At 45.4% G+C, this 12152-nt stretch overlaps 1 protein-coding gene across 1 annotated transcript in view; it reads left to right on the forward strand.

The window, feature by feature from the left end:
- Positions 1 to 12152, forward strand: part of NT5C2 (5'-nucleotidase, cytosolic II) — a 59253-nt gene that overhangs the window by 38627 nt on the left and 8474 nt on the right. Inside the window, exons 4-8 of the mRNA XM_064716183.1 lie at positions 6864 to 6981; positions 8355 to 8450; positions 9744 to 9835; positions 10027 to 10084; positions 11301 to 11394. Of these exons, the coding sequence (XP_064572253.1) occupies positions 6864 to 6981; positions 8355 to 8450; positions 9744 to 9835; positions 10027 to 10084; positions 11301 to 11394 (458 nt within the window). The remainder of the gene's footprint in view (positions 1 to 6863; positions 6982 to 8354; positions 8451 to 9743; positions 9836 to 10026; positions 10085 to 11300; positions 11395 to 12152) is intronic.

The raw sequence follows: 12152 nt of genomic DNA on the forward strand, positions 1-12152 counted from the left end.
CAAGGCTTTAACTGAGCAGTTTTTGTCAGTACAACACTGATATAAATCTATTCCTAATACACACTTGCATACTTGGTGAACCAAACCCACTACACATTACTTACTTGTGGTGCAATTCAGAGCAACACTTTGATCCTGCTGTGTAAGTCAGGTTTGTGTAATTTCAGAAATGTATTTGTACAAGCTTAATTATGCATGTTGTGCCTGAGACATATAAATCTGGATCATGGCAGCTCTCCACCTGCCCATGTATGTCCCTAACTGCCTGATTTGCATGCCTTACTCACTGGAGAATAAGCAGCAACTGAAAAAACCTGTTTTTAGTTATTTTGCTTTCATTTCTTCAAGACTTAACACAAAGTAGTTGGGTTGCATTTCCTGTGCTTCAGAGAGAAGGCAAAACCCTGTGCATTATGTGTCTACATTTTGGCTTATCTGTCTCTGTGTGTGACCTCTGGAGAACCCAGAGAGTAGGTAGCATTTCTCAAGATTGAGTATTTGTTAAAGCTTTTTGCAACCCTTTTGGAGGAGGTCATCGCCTCTAGTTTAAGAAATTCCGATCTTATCTGGGCAGCTGCAAGTCAGCAGCACAGACAACATGGGAGGACAGAGCAGGGATGCACCACCTGCAGCAAGCAGCTGCTCCTGTCAGGTGCCCTGACACTGTGGGCTTGGCTTGGGGGGCGTCACAAGCACCTCTCCCTGGGCTGCTCCTGCCTCCCAGCTGGGAGGAAAGGCAGGTGAGGAGCTGGCAGATGGAAGGGATGAAGCTCCTTCAGGAAGTAATAGGGCATCATAAGAGAGTAACAGATGGGGAAAAACCAGAGGCAGATGCAAATGGTGCTTCAGGTCATCATTTAGTGGTTCTGGCTCTGCTTCTCTGCCCAGAGCTGCTCTCCCTGCAGGCTTCTGTTGTAGCAACCTCCTGAGCTTGTTTTTCCCTTCCTAAATGAGGGTTCTGGTGAAGGGCAGCTGCTTCCTCAAAGCTGCCTCAGTGGTATGAGAAGTCCGTGTGTTGTCAGTGTTCCCAAATCAGGACTTTTCCCAGCACCAAATCCATAGTGATTGGAAATAAAATGGCAGGCAGGACTGCTGGCAGGTGCGCAGTGTGAGACAGCAAATGCATCTCACAAATGGGAGGTGACTGAAGCAGTGCAGAAAGGGGTCATCATTTTAACTTCAACTCCTGCTTCTCTCCCAAGATCCATGAGTGCCTTGCAAGAAGTGCTGGCAAGCCCTGGAACAAACCAAGTCACATCTTCAATGAGAAGCGTCTGAATTTTTGTGTGTGGGAGCAACTAGGGAAGATACAGGCAGCCCCTGAAGGGTTTTCTCCTCCCCACAGCTTAAGCAGAGCCATCACATGCACTTCAGCCTTCCCTAGCTATTCATTTTGAAACAAAACAGGCCTTAAACGTTTATTTTCAGAGAAGCCTTCCAGGAGGTCTGCATACTTTTTTGGGTCATTTTTGCAACATCATTCCAACCAGTTCAGCTCTGTATTTAGTGCAAATTTGGTCTCAGAGATAATTCTTGATTACTCTGTGCATACCTGTAAGTTGCAAAGTATCCCTGGCGTTCTCCTGTGTGTGCTTGCCAGTGAGAGCCCTGCAGAGCATCTCTGTGTGCAGGTGTGGTGCTGGTTGTGCTGTGGTGCTGTGCCTGTGGCAGCCCACACGTGTCCCAGGGGACATTTAGATGCAGACGTGCCCACAGACTGACCCGGTGTGCGAGGCTCTCCCTGGGAGCCCCTGCAAGGTGTAGGGCAAAATTCTCTTCTCAGCTTCCCAGAGTAGCTCCTGACTCGGTCTCCCAAGCCTCCTGCATTGACACATGCAGGCATTGTATAGTGTGAAAGGTGTCCTGAAAGGAGTAATTTGTCACTGACTGAGGAATGGACCATAATGGCAATACTGCAAAAACAGCACAAGACCTTTTCTTGAACCAGTTCCTCTGTGTCTGAGAGAAACATGAAGGATTTGTACCACCTGGGCAATGTGCTTGTAGCCTCTTCCTCCTAATTATCCCTGAGCTGATGATCTAAGACTGCTTTGTGGATATGAGGACAGAATTTTGCCTGTGGGATGCACGATTACCAACTGTGCCTCTTCTGTAAATCAGTTGTAAGTGTATTTGGAATAACTGCCAGGCCAGCTTCTGAGCTTGCCAGAGGACAGAGCTCCAGCAGACACAGTCCCACATGGCACAGAGCTGTTGCAGTTTTAAAATCAGTCTGATTTTTTTCTTTAACAGGGGAGCCCAGTGTAACTCCGTCAAGCCTGGAGTGACACTCTGAATCTGCATCTGCCTCATGTGAGTTAAAATCCTGGCAGCAGCATTTTGCATAAGCTGGAGCCTCTGTAGAGAGCTTTTTTTTTCTTTTTCTTTATTTTTTTTTCCTTTTCAGGAAAGCTATAAAATTGTAACTGTATGTGTCTTGGCAGCAAAGGTAAACACAGCCACACAAATGCATGAGAATTGCATACCTTACTGCACAACCCTGCTCATTCCAGACCAGCTTCCCTGCTAGCACGTCCTGTGTCAGTCAGGGATCACTCATCACAGACCTGAAGGCTTGCAGTGTTCACTCTGGGGTGCTGCTTTTTACCTTTTCATGGTATATTGTTAAGCCAAGTAATGGTATTAAGAGGAAGCTGGAATGCTGTCAACTGGCTTCTGTTTTTTTAAAACCTTTAGTTGTTTTCTTTCCACCCTGGTTGCATAATCCATGAGCACTGGGTGCTGATTGCCCTGTGCTGCTGAAGCATCTGCCTGTGTTGGAACAGGACTATTAAAATAACAATTCCTCTGGAGCTGAGGACTTGGCTTTGTGGCAGAGACGTGGCCATCAAGCTGTAAGAAAATGAAATCAGAATAAGTCGTAGCGCGTGCTTTGGTTTTACTGTCATCCCATGTGCGTTGGCAAGGATTGTGTGAAACTGTGTTTGTGGCTCTGCCTCCTCCCCTGTCACAGAGCTGGGAACACTCAGAGACTGTGCCCTTCTCAGCTGGGTGAAAGAGCTGGGCACAGCAGACTGCGTGGCAAATAGCTGAATTCATGCCGTGGCCATGACACACAAACTATCTCCATCAGAGGAACAGGATTCAGCAACCAGGTCTGAGGGAGGGGATATTCCAGCAAAGTTTAAAACCATGGTTTCATCATGCAGCTGCAGAACAAAGTATTGATCTGTCCTCTCCACTCTGTTTCCTCATGGCTGCCTGAAGAGGTGAGAGAGAGCAACCAGCCCCGAGTACAATGTTGAAATAACAGAGTAACACCTGTAACTGGGGCATCTTCCCCAGATGTGCTGCCAGAGTTGCAGTGATGTCAGCCTGGATCTGAGGAGGTGGATGGTTGGTTTGCCCAGAGGAAGCCCCAGTTACTCAGATAGGCTTGTGAGAAATGTCAGGGGGTTGTGGCTGGTTCCAGGTGATGCAGCAGTGCTGTGGTGTAGGGTGCTCTCAGGGTGGCCTCAGAGAGCTCTCAGTCTCTTCCCAGCTCTGTGTCTAATTAAAGGAAAGTTTACCTGGAACAGTAAGTGTGCTGGTAACTAGAGAACATTTACTGTCCTTTCAGGAGTCCAGTTTCCTGTGTCTCTGTTTAGTTCATGTGTCAAGGAGAAGGCTCTCATTTCCCAGGTATCGTGGAGTAGTAGAAGGATAGAGATGGGATCTCAGGCATGAATGAGCTAATAGTTTAGTGTTATTCAAAGAGACATCAAGGAAGCAAAATCTAGGGCTTGAGAGGTAAGGGGAATAACTGTCCCCACAAAAGAAACATTTAGAATAATGCAAATTAATATATTGCCTCAGCAGAGACTTGGGATGATGGAGGCTGAGGTTGATACCTCTTTTTCAGCCTTTTTCCTAATAGTGCTTCAGCTTGTTTCCTTAGAGAGTTAAAAGGAGGTCTGTGGTGATTTTCTAAGATGGAGAGGGAAATACGAAAGAAATAAATTGAGCAAGCATATTTGGTGAGCAGCTGACCTTGTGTCCCACCCAGCTGTTCCCTGTGCAGTGTTAGAAAGATACACAGATTCCTCATCAGAAAGTCCTACAATTTCCCTGGAAAGGTTCTGCTGGAGCTGTGGATGCCACTTCTGCTTGTCCAGAGGAGATGCCAGTGTGCTCCTGCCTAGGTTCCTGTGTGGGCAGCATCACTGTGGTTGGTGACTTCAGAAAGACCAGGGCTTCCTCAGAGAGGTGTTTTGTTGGCAGTGATGCATTATGGATTGAGTCCATTTCCCAGGGGCTGGGAAGGAGGAGTGCAGCAGCTTCATGGACAGAGTGGGGGATTGGAGTCTGTTTCACTTAACGGGGAGCTTTACAGAGCTCTGACATTCTGAGAATGTGTGCAGGTGTACTTACAAGAGTTTTCCTTGGGAAGTGCCTTTACTGTCCTGAATCAGAGGAATTCCTTGTTCCAGATGATGCTCTGGTGTCACTCTCACAGTTTTGTTCATCACCTAACTGCCTATTGCTCCCTCCAACTCTAGCTCACTCCCCAGAATTGCCTTGTCAGTCACTGCTTTCCTCATTAGCTGTACCTTTTGATTGCTTATTCCTATCTATAGCTCAATCAATCCTTCCTTTACTAAAGGATAGAAAAGACTACGTGCACTGAATGTTGTATCATGTTGTTGATGTTTGCCATTGGTATAATATTGCTTGGACATTTTGATAACTGCTGTATTGATTTTAGTTCCCTGTTTAAGACCATTACAAGTTTGCTTATTACATTTTTAATGGTGTTCGTTTAATGGGGAAAATTAACTCTTGGGATTCTGGTACTTTTTAGGTTATTAAGAGAAACAGGAGCCCTCTGTCACGGGTACTGTGATCTCAGTCTTCTGACAGTCTTGTTTCATCTAAAGTCATTGCCTTTTCAATTTTCTTTTTTTAATATTTATTTTCTTTCTCCTCTCAAATTAAACTTCTGTATCCCACACTATATATATATATATGCTGGTGATTACTGGACAAAGTATAGACAATGTGTATTAATATATATCATGAGGCCCACAGATGTGTTGGATCTCTCTCAGGAAAAGCAATCTTTCCTCTAATGAGTTTACTGTGTAACTTGCACATTTTCAGCTAAATTTGAAATATTCAAGTGTTGGAAGCAGTTGGAGCCATTGAACCCATGGTAACCCTCATTGCAGTCAAGGGTTGTATTTATTTATCTCAGGACCAGTTTAAGACAGAACATTGTGGTATTCCACTCCTAAGGGGAAGGGAACACCCAGGATTTGTAGGTGCCCGTGGTTGAAAGGAATGATGAAAGCCAGGGCATCCACAGAAGCTTACAAAGTTTTATTAGTAAATTACACTTGGCATGAGAATTGGTATGTTAATCCCTGACCTTGTAGTGTAAGCACACAGCAGTGGGGGTTGGATAAAGGGGTAGGGTAAAGGGGAAGAAAGAAAGAGATGAATTGAAGAGGGGAAGAGAGAGAAGAAGGAAGAAAATGTGAAAAAGAGATCCCCAGTCCTGGCGGCATCACTGATGAGGTACCCAGTGTTTTGGGGCACACACACCCCAGGGCTTTGTGGGGGTGTCTTTTTATAGATGAGTCCTCCCCACCTTGCAAACAGGGCTCTTGTTTTCCATGGAAATCAGTTGCCATGTGCACTCCATTCTTCCAGACCTTTCTGAAAATGGATTGGAGGGTCTTGGGTGGTCTTGATCTCCTCCATATAGTCCATGCCCACTTCTCAATCTCATTCCTGCACTGGAGCTGTGCTTATCTCTGGGAGCCAGAACAAGGACGTTTGCCCCTGAAAAGTGTTGTCCTTACCTCCACATAGCCCCCTTCTCCAGCCACATCCTGTTCTTTCTCACAACATGTTATTACCAACAATCCCTGGCTGTTATTACCAACAATCCTTGCTCAGCTTCAGGACTATCCAGCTGTCTCAGTGTTTGAAACATGCACATTAGCCCCTTATCTTCTGGGCTCATGCAGACATGCAGTGAGCGTAAACACACTGCCAGAGAAACCCTGTGATTTCCATCTGTCCTGATTGCCTTTTAGATGTAATTTAATGATCTGATTAAACAGTAACATTTTCAGCACATGGGAAGGTCATTGGCAGGAAGAAGAGAGAGGCTGCATGGTAGGAATGACTTAGTTGAACAAGTCCATTTCTTTTGTATGGAGTGAAGGGAAGGTGTGTGCCCCAGAAGAGCAGCTCCTCTGACATGGGAGAGCAGTGAGCTTGCTTTAAAAAGTAGCATTTTGATGCACAAGGGTAATAATGAACAGATTTTTTGCAGTTCCATATGGTGTTATTAACAAACAAATCATATGTTAACTTGACAGCTCTACCTTCATGCTAACTTAGTCTACAGCAAACATTAATTCCCCTGATATGAAATCTGGAGCAATACTGAACTTTGGGATTGTATCCAGATCAGTTACAGTAGCACAGAAGTGATGAATTTCAGGCTTTCTAACCTCCAATTTATTGGTTTCTTTATCAGCTTTGCAAAAGCATAGCAAACCAAAACCCTGTTGGAGCAGATACTACAGGGACTGTTCATGCATCTGCCTAACAGGACTGCAGGGAGAGGAGCTGCTGTTTGAAATACATTTTTCCTGATGCAGAGAGCTGTGATAAACTGATGGATATTTCATCTGGTGCACTCTGCTGCTGAAATTGAAACTGCAGCTCTGCTTCACTACAGCCCTGGGGCAGGAGCTGATTCCACCACGCTCTGGGCTGGGGGACCTCAGGCATCAAAGGAGGGAAGGGTATGTGGAGGAGGGAGAATGGGTACGTTACTTTTAATTGCCTTCTTGTTTAATCCCCTAGCTGTTTTCAAATTTTCTAACTGAAATCTCATCTTGGTACAGTGTATAAATCCCCTGAATACGAATCTCTTGGATTTGACCTGACCGTAGAAAGATTAGTTTCCATTGGATACCCTCATGAGCTGCTCAATTTTGTGTATGATCCTGCATTCCCTACCAGGTAAATGACTCATGAATACCAACCCTGCCTGCTCAGTGCTTGTTCTGTGAAGTTCACAGGCAGCATGTGAGGCCAGCTTTCCAGCTGTGGATGTGAAGCCTGTGGCTGGCCACAGATCATGGGGAAGGGAGAAGACTAATCCAGTATGTGGGGGGCCTTTGCACACATGGACCCTTGCCAGCAAAGAGGGAGTGTGCAAGAAAAAATCCCTACTGAAAACATGGGCCAAAAATAGCCCTTCAAAGCAAAGACAGCAGAGACACAATTGGATTGGGAGTGAAATCAGAATCGGTGAGGATGAGCCATTACTGTCCAGGAGGCTGCTGGGATGTCTCAGAACATTTTTCTTTAATGATTTTAATTAGTAGTGTTGTGGTGCATAAGACATCCTGAAAATTAAGGTGACAGTAAACAAAAATAGAAGTGGGACTAATCCAGTTTTCTTGTCAAGATGAATCAAATGTCAAAACCACTTGATTTAGTAACTTTCTTATTTTATAATTTTACACTAAGTTAATGGTGCAAAATTACTAAATTCCTATATTTTCTCTTGTGGTGGGAGAGGTAAAAAGGACATTCTTTTGAAAAAAGCTTTTGATCTAACTCTGCACCTTCAAGTTCTTTCCACTTGTGCCTTTGCTGGATTTTGCTTCTTTGACTCTTTTGGAGTTTCTTCACAAAAGACTGGACCAGAGGGTCTGTTGGTTTGTTCCAGGTCTGGCAGCCTCCTTCCCTCCTCTCAGTGTGTTTTACACCGAGAGTTGCTGCTGGCTGTGCCCTTGCCTGTAACAAGGCATAGCCCTCACAAACCTGTGATGAGAGCTCTGTTAAATCCACCACCTTGATCCCAGGGAGGGGACAGAAGGGATATCTCTGTGGGAAAGCTGTGTTTGCCAGATGCAAGCTGCTAGATAAATTGGACAGAGTTTTGCCAGAGTCAGAACCAGGCACGTCCAGAGTGATGTGCCATGGTTACATCTCCCATCTGGCTTTGTCTGTGACAGAGCCATGAAAAAGCAGAGAGAAATTCCTTTATCACACCTCACTGTTCCCTGCAGCCCAACAGGGGTGTCAGGTCTGTGACCCTGTGGAAGAGGCCCACAGCTCCCTAGTAGATGCACAGCTGAGCCTCTCAGTTAAACCCTGTGGGGAGCAGTCAGGCCTCTCTGCTGCCTGGTGATGCTGGGCTCTGGTTGCTCACCTGCTGCCAGCTAAAAGGGATGGTAGGGACCCCATCTGCATCACAACAGCAGCTCTGTTCTAATGCCCCATGCCAAGTGAGCAAAGCTGCTCTAGAGCTGTTCTCGCTGCTGTTAAAATGGTCACCCCTTAATGCACTTGCCTTTTCATATCCTAAATTGCTTTCTTAACAGAGGCCTGGTGTTTGACACCCACTATGGAAACCTGCTGAAAGTTGATGCCTATGGGAACCTCCTAGTATGTGCACATGGCTTTAATTTCCTCAGAGGGTGAGTGCAGACTCTTGGCTGTTCTTTTTGACTTAATTCACTCTATTGTGTCAGTGATCCTCAGGGCACCCATTGTATATGGAGTCACAGGGACTCTGCTAACAGCAGAGGCTGTGTTGGTGTTCCTGCAGCTCCAGGATCAGCTGTGGGTGGACTGAGGGTCTCAGGTACAGCAACAGCCCAGATGTTTACAAGGGAAAGGGCTGTGCTACCACAGGCACATCCATAGTGAGCTGGGAATAGAGGAACGTGTGCTGTGGGGAAGAGTTGGGGTCATCCAGGGGTTGTTCACCTGTCCTGGCACAGTTTAACATCAGCAGCTTGTCAGTCAGGACAAAGCCATTGTATGTGCCCCATGAGACTGTCAGCTCCACAGCCATTGCTAAGAAAGTTTGAGGGCCTGAGCTGGTTTGGGTAGGAATGATCTTGCTCTACCCCTTTGTGTTTCTGACCTTTGAGGGTGTCAGAGCTGAGCACTGCACACCATTTCCTGCAGCCTTCCCTGGCTGCTTGTCTCTTGTCCCAGAGAAGGTGCTTTAGGAAGCAGACAGGACTGCAGTGCCGTGTTCCTGATGTGTCCCAGCAAATCCCCACTCCCACATTCCTGCTGCAAGGGCATATGAATGGAAGGCAAGGCAAGCTCAGGGGCCCCAGGGTGACAAACCTTGTCATTGGAGGCCTCTAAGTCCTTGCATCAGGACTCCAAAATTTAGAAAAAAGCCTTTATGTGTGCATTCCAGTTCCTCTTTGAGCCTAAAATGATCTTCAGTAGCACCAGAAATTAAGGAGAGCAGAATAATGATATGAGTTCAGTCACTGCCACCCTGCTGATGAATTGCAGAGGGCCCCACACACTCCTCCTGCAGCAGAGCCCTGCACAGCCCTGGCTGAGAGCTGCTGGGAGAGCAGAGAGCAACACATGGAAAGTGGGGGAGAGTTTAAGATAAGCAAACAATGAAAGTGCAGATGATTTAAAGCATCCTTCTAGCCAGCAGCATGGGGCTTAAGGTTGAGCTGTGGACTCTGGACCACTCTGTGTCCCTGGGTGGGCTCAGTTTGCTGACTCAGCAATGAGGGCTTGGTCCTGGCTCTGCTGGAGTCAGCACGGCCCAGGGAACACCCCTGGATGCACTTTTGCTCTTCTGCCAACATGCATGTGGGGAAGCTGAGTGTTGATTAAAGCACAGCAGACTTTGGTTAGTGAACCCTGCTGCAGCTCCATTTTGAAGGTCAGCACATTTTATCTTCTTTATGTTTTGTGGTTTCACTCTTCTCCGCTTTATTTATTCTCAGGCCTGAAACACGGGAGCAATATCCAAATAAATTTATCCAGAGGGATGACACAGATAGATTTTACATTTTGAACACATTATTCAATCTACCAGGTGAGTCTAATGGGAGCCAACACAGGCCTCTCTCTGTGCCTTTTAAGCTAATAAAGCTTTGCTGATGTCGTACTGTGCTTTTCTGTTTGGGTTTTTTTTTTTTTTTTGCATGAATTTTCTTCCTTTGAGCACAAGGGCTAAAGTTAGCTGACTGTATGATGTTATCCTTGTCTCACTCTGTTTCCTTGCAGAGACCTACCTGTTGGCTTGCCTGGTGGATTTCTTCACTAACTGTGACCGGTACACGAGGTTCGTATTCCCTCCACTCTGAGATGATGATGATGCTGGAACAGGAAGATTGATATTATTTTATACAAGAGCAATACAGCACAGATGGAGCTGCTCTTAATATCAAAACCTAAGTGGTTTTGGTGGGCCTCCTATAATTCTGGGGTGCTAAGTTGATCTGTGTGTACAGCAGAGGCTGGTTATGAAGGTTTCCTTCAAGGGTACAGCAGAACCAACATACTGACTGACATTGGTATTTGGGGCAGCATCCAGGACTGCACACTTTTTACAGGGTGATTACAGGCACCATTCAGTTCATTTTGAACCTGTCTGTTGGAGCCATGTCTGAGCTGGTAACTGAAAGGCTGAATTTCCTCAGCCAGTTACCACAAGTGCTTCATGTTGTAATAAAGGGCATTGCACACTTAGAGGTGAAGTGCTCAGTGTGGTATAAAAGGCTGTTTGTGCAGCAGGAGTATTTACCTTGCTGTCAAAAACATATAAGCATATAAACAAGCTGTGGCTTGAACTGGCAGATGTGAATGCTCCTGTGCTGCTCATCACCTCATGTGATGGGTCATCTTTGCATTTACGTGAGTGGAAGGCAAAGGTTTAATGTGATTTCACCTGGGAGCAGAGGAACTGTTTATGTTGGCAATGCATCAGGTGAAGTACCTTTTCTCAGGAGAGGCATGATGATTGCTGTCATAATAAATACAGCTCTGTGTAATCCTTCTTGATTTCTTCTGATGCAGGCTGTCATGCTGTCTCAAAGATACCTCCAGAGTATCTTGTCATTTCTAATGTTAATACTAAGTGTTCAACATAGAAGCAGTTCCTCCTCTCAGCAATATTGCATTTAGTTGATTTCCATGACTCTCCCTTCTTCAGTGCTGGAAAGAGGGAGAAGGAGCATCACTGTTTATTTCCTTAGTACCATTCCTCTTCTGTTAAATGCTGCAAACAGCATTTTTGCAGTTTTCTGCAGTTCTTGTAATGTGGGTGAGAAGTAAGAGTCACAGTCACAGAAAGCTGTGGAGGCACAGACATTCCTGGTCCTGTTAAACTGTGGTTGTAGCCTTCTTTCAAGCCTGAGCTGCAGTAAAGTAGTAGATGAGAAACCATGATGGTAAGATGAAAACACAAGCTCCAAACAGCATTTTGAACTGTCTTGCTCCTTGGTGTGTTTCTTACCTGCTCTGACTGACTGCTAAAATCTCTCTTTGTCTCCTCACAGCTGTGAAACAGGGTTTAAGGATGGAGACCTCTTCATGTCCTTCAGGAGCATGTTCCAGGATGTCAGAGATGCTGTTGACTGGGTTCATTACAAGGTGACTGCAAGAATTCCGTGGGATGTGTGTGATTGTAGCTGGGTTGGAGGGGCTGGTTTGGAACTCCTGAGCTCAGATGTTCTGTGCCTGCTCTGGGCAAGGGCCCTGCTTGGCCGCCTAGTGAGCAAATAATAGATTGCAATTGTATGGGAGTAAGTCAAGATCTCAGCTGCCCTCCTAGTAAGGGAACATATCTGGCTTGGCTTCCTATTCCATTTTATTGTGCCCAGATTTAATTTTTGTACTGTAATTCATGGGTTTTAGAGTGTGATGCCATGAGGGTATTTGCACTTCAAGTCCACAACTTATACATTGTCCTAATTATTAAAGCAATATTTTACTGCAAATTGTTTACATTGGCACTATCCTATGTTGTCTAAAAAGTACTGGCATTAAAGAGAGAAATAGATCAGCTGTTCTCTAATTAGAGAAAAGCATTTCATCTTCTGCACACACTTGTGCACAAATTTAGAAAATAATTTTGTGAGCATCAGCATATGGCTAAAGTCTTGATTTTCTTGTTCTCCCTCATTCAAGCAATCTGTTGGGTGGGATGGAGAACCATCACAGGAGAACTCTGCTCACAGTTGTACTTGTGGTGGTCCTTTTACCCATGCAGAAGTCAGGAATCTATTTTTCTTTCCTTATGCAGTGTTGTGTGATACATGTTGGAGTTGGCCTTTGACTAAAGCATTATGGTCAGTGTTGGAGACAGGTCGTTAACTGTCTTGTTTGGTATGGCAAATCTATTTTTTGTT

This window comes from Zonotrichia leucophrys, chromosome 6, assembly GCF_028769735.1.
Source record: "Zonotrichia leucophrys gambelii isolate GWCS_2022_RI chromosome 6, RI_Zleu_2.0, whole genome shotgun sequence".
NCBI lineage: Eukaryota > Metazoa > Chordata > Aves > Passeriformes > Passerellidae > Zonotrichia > Zonotrichia leucophrys.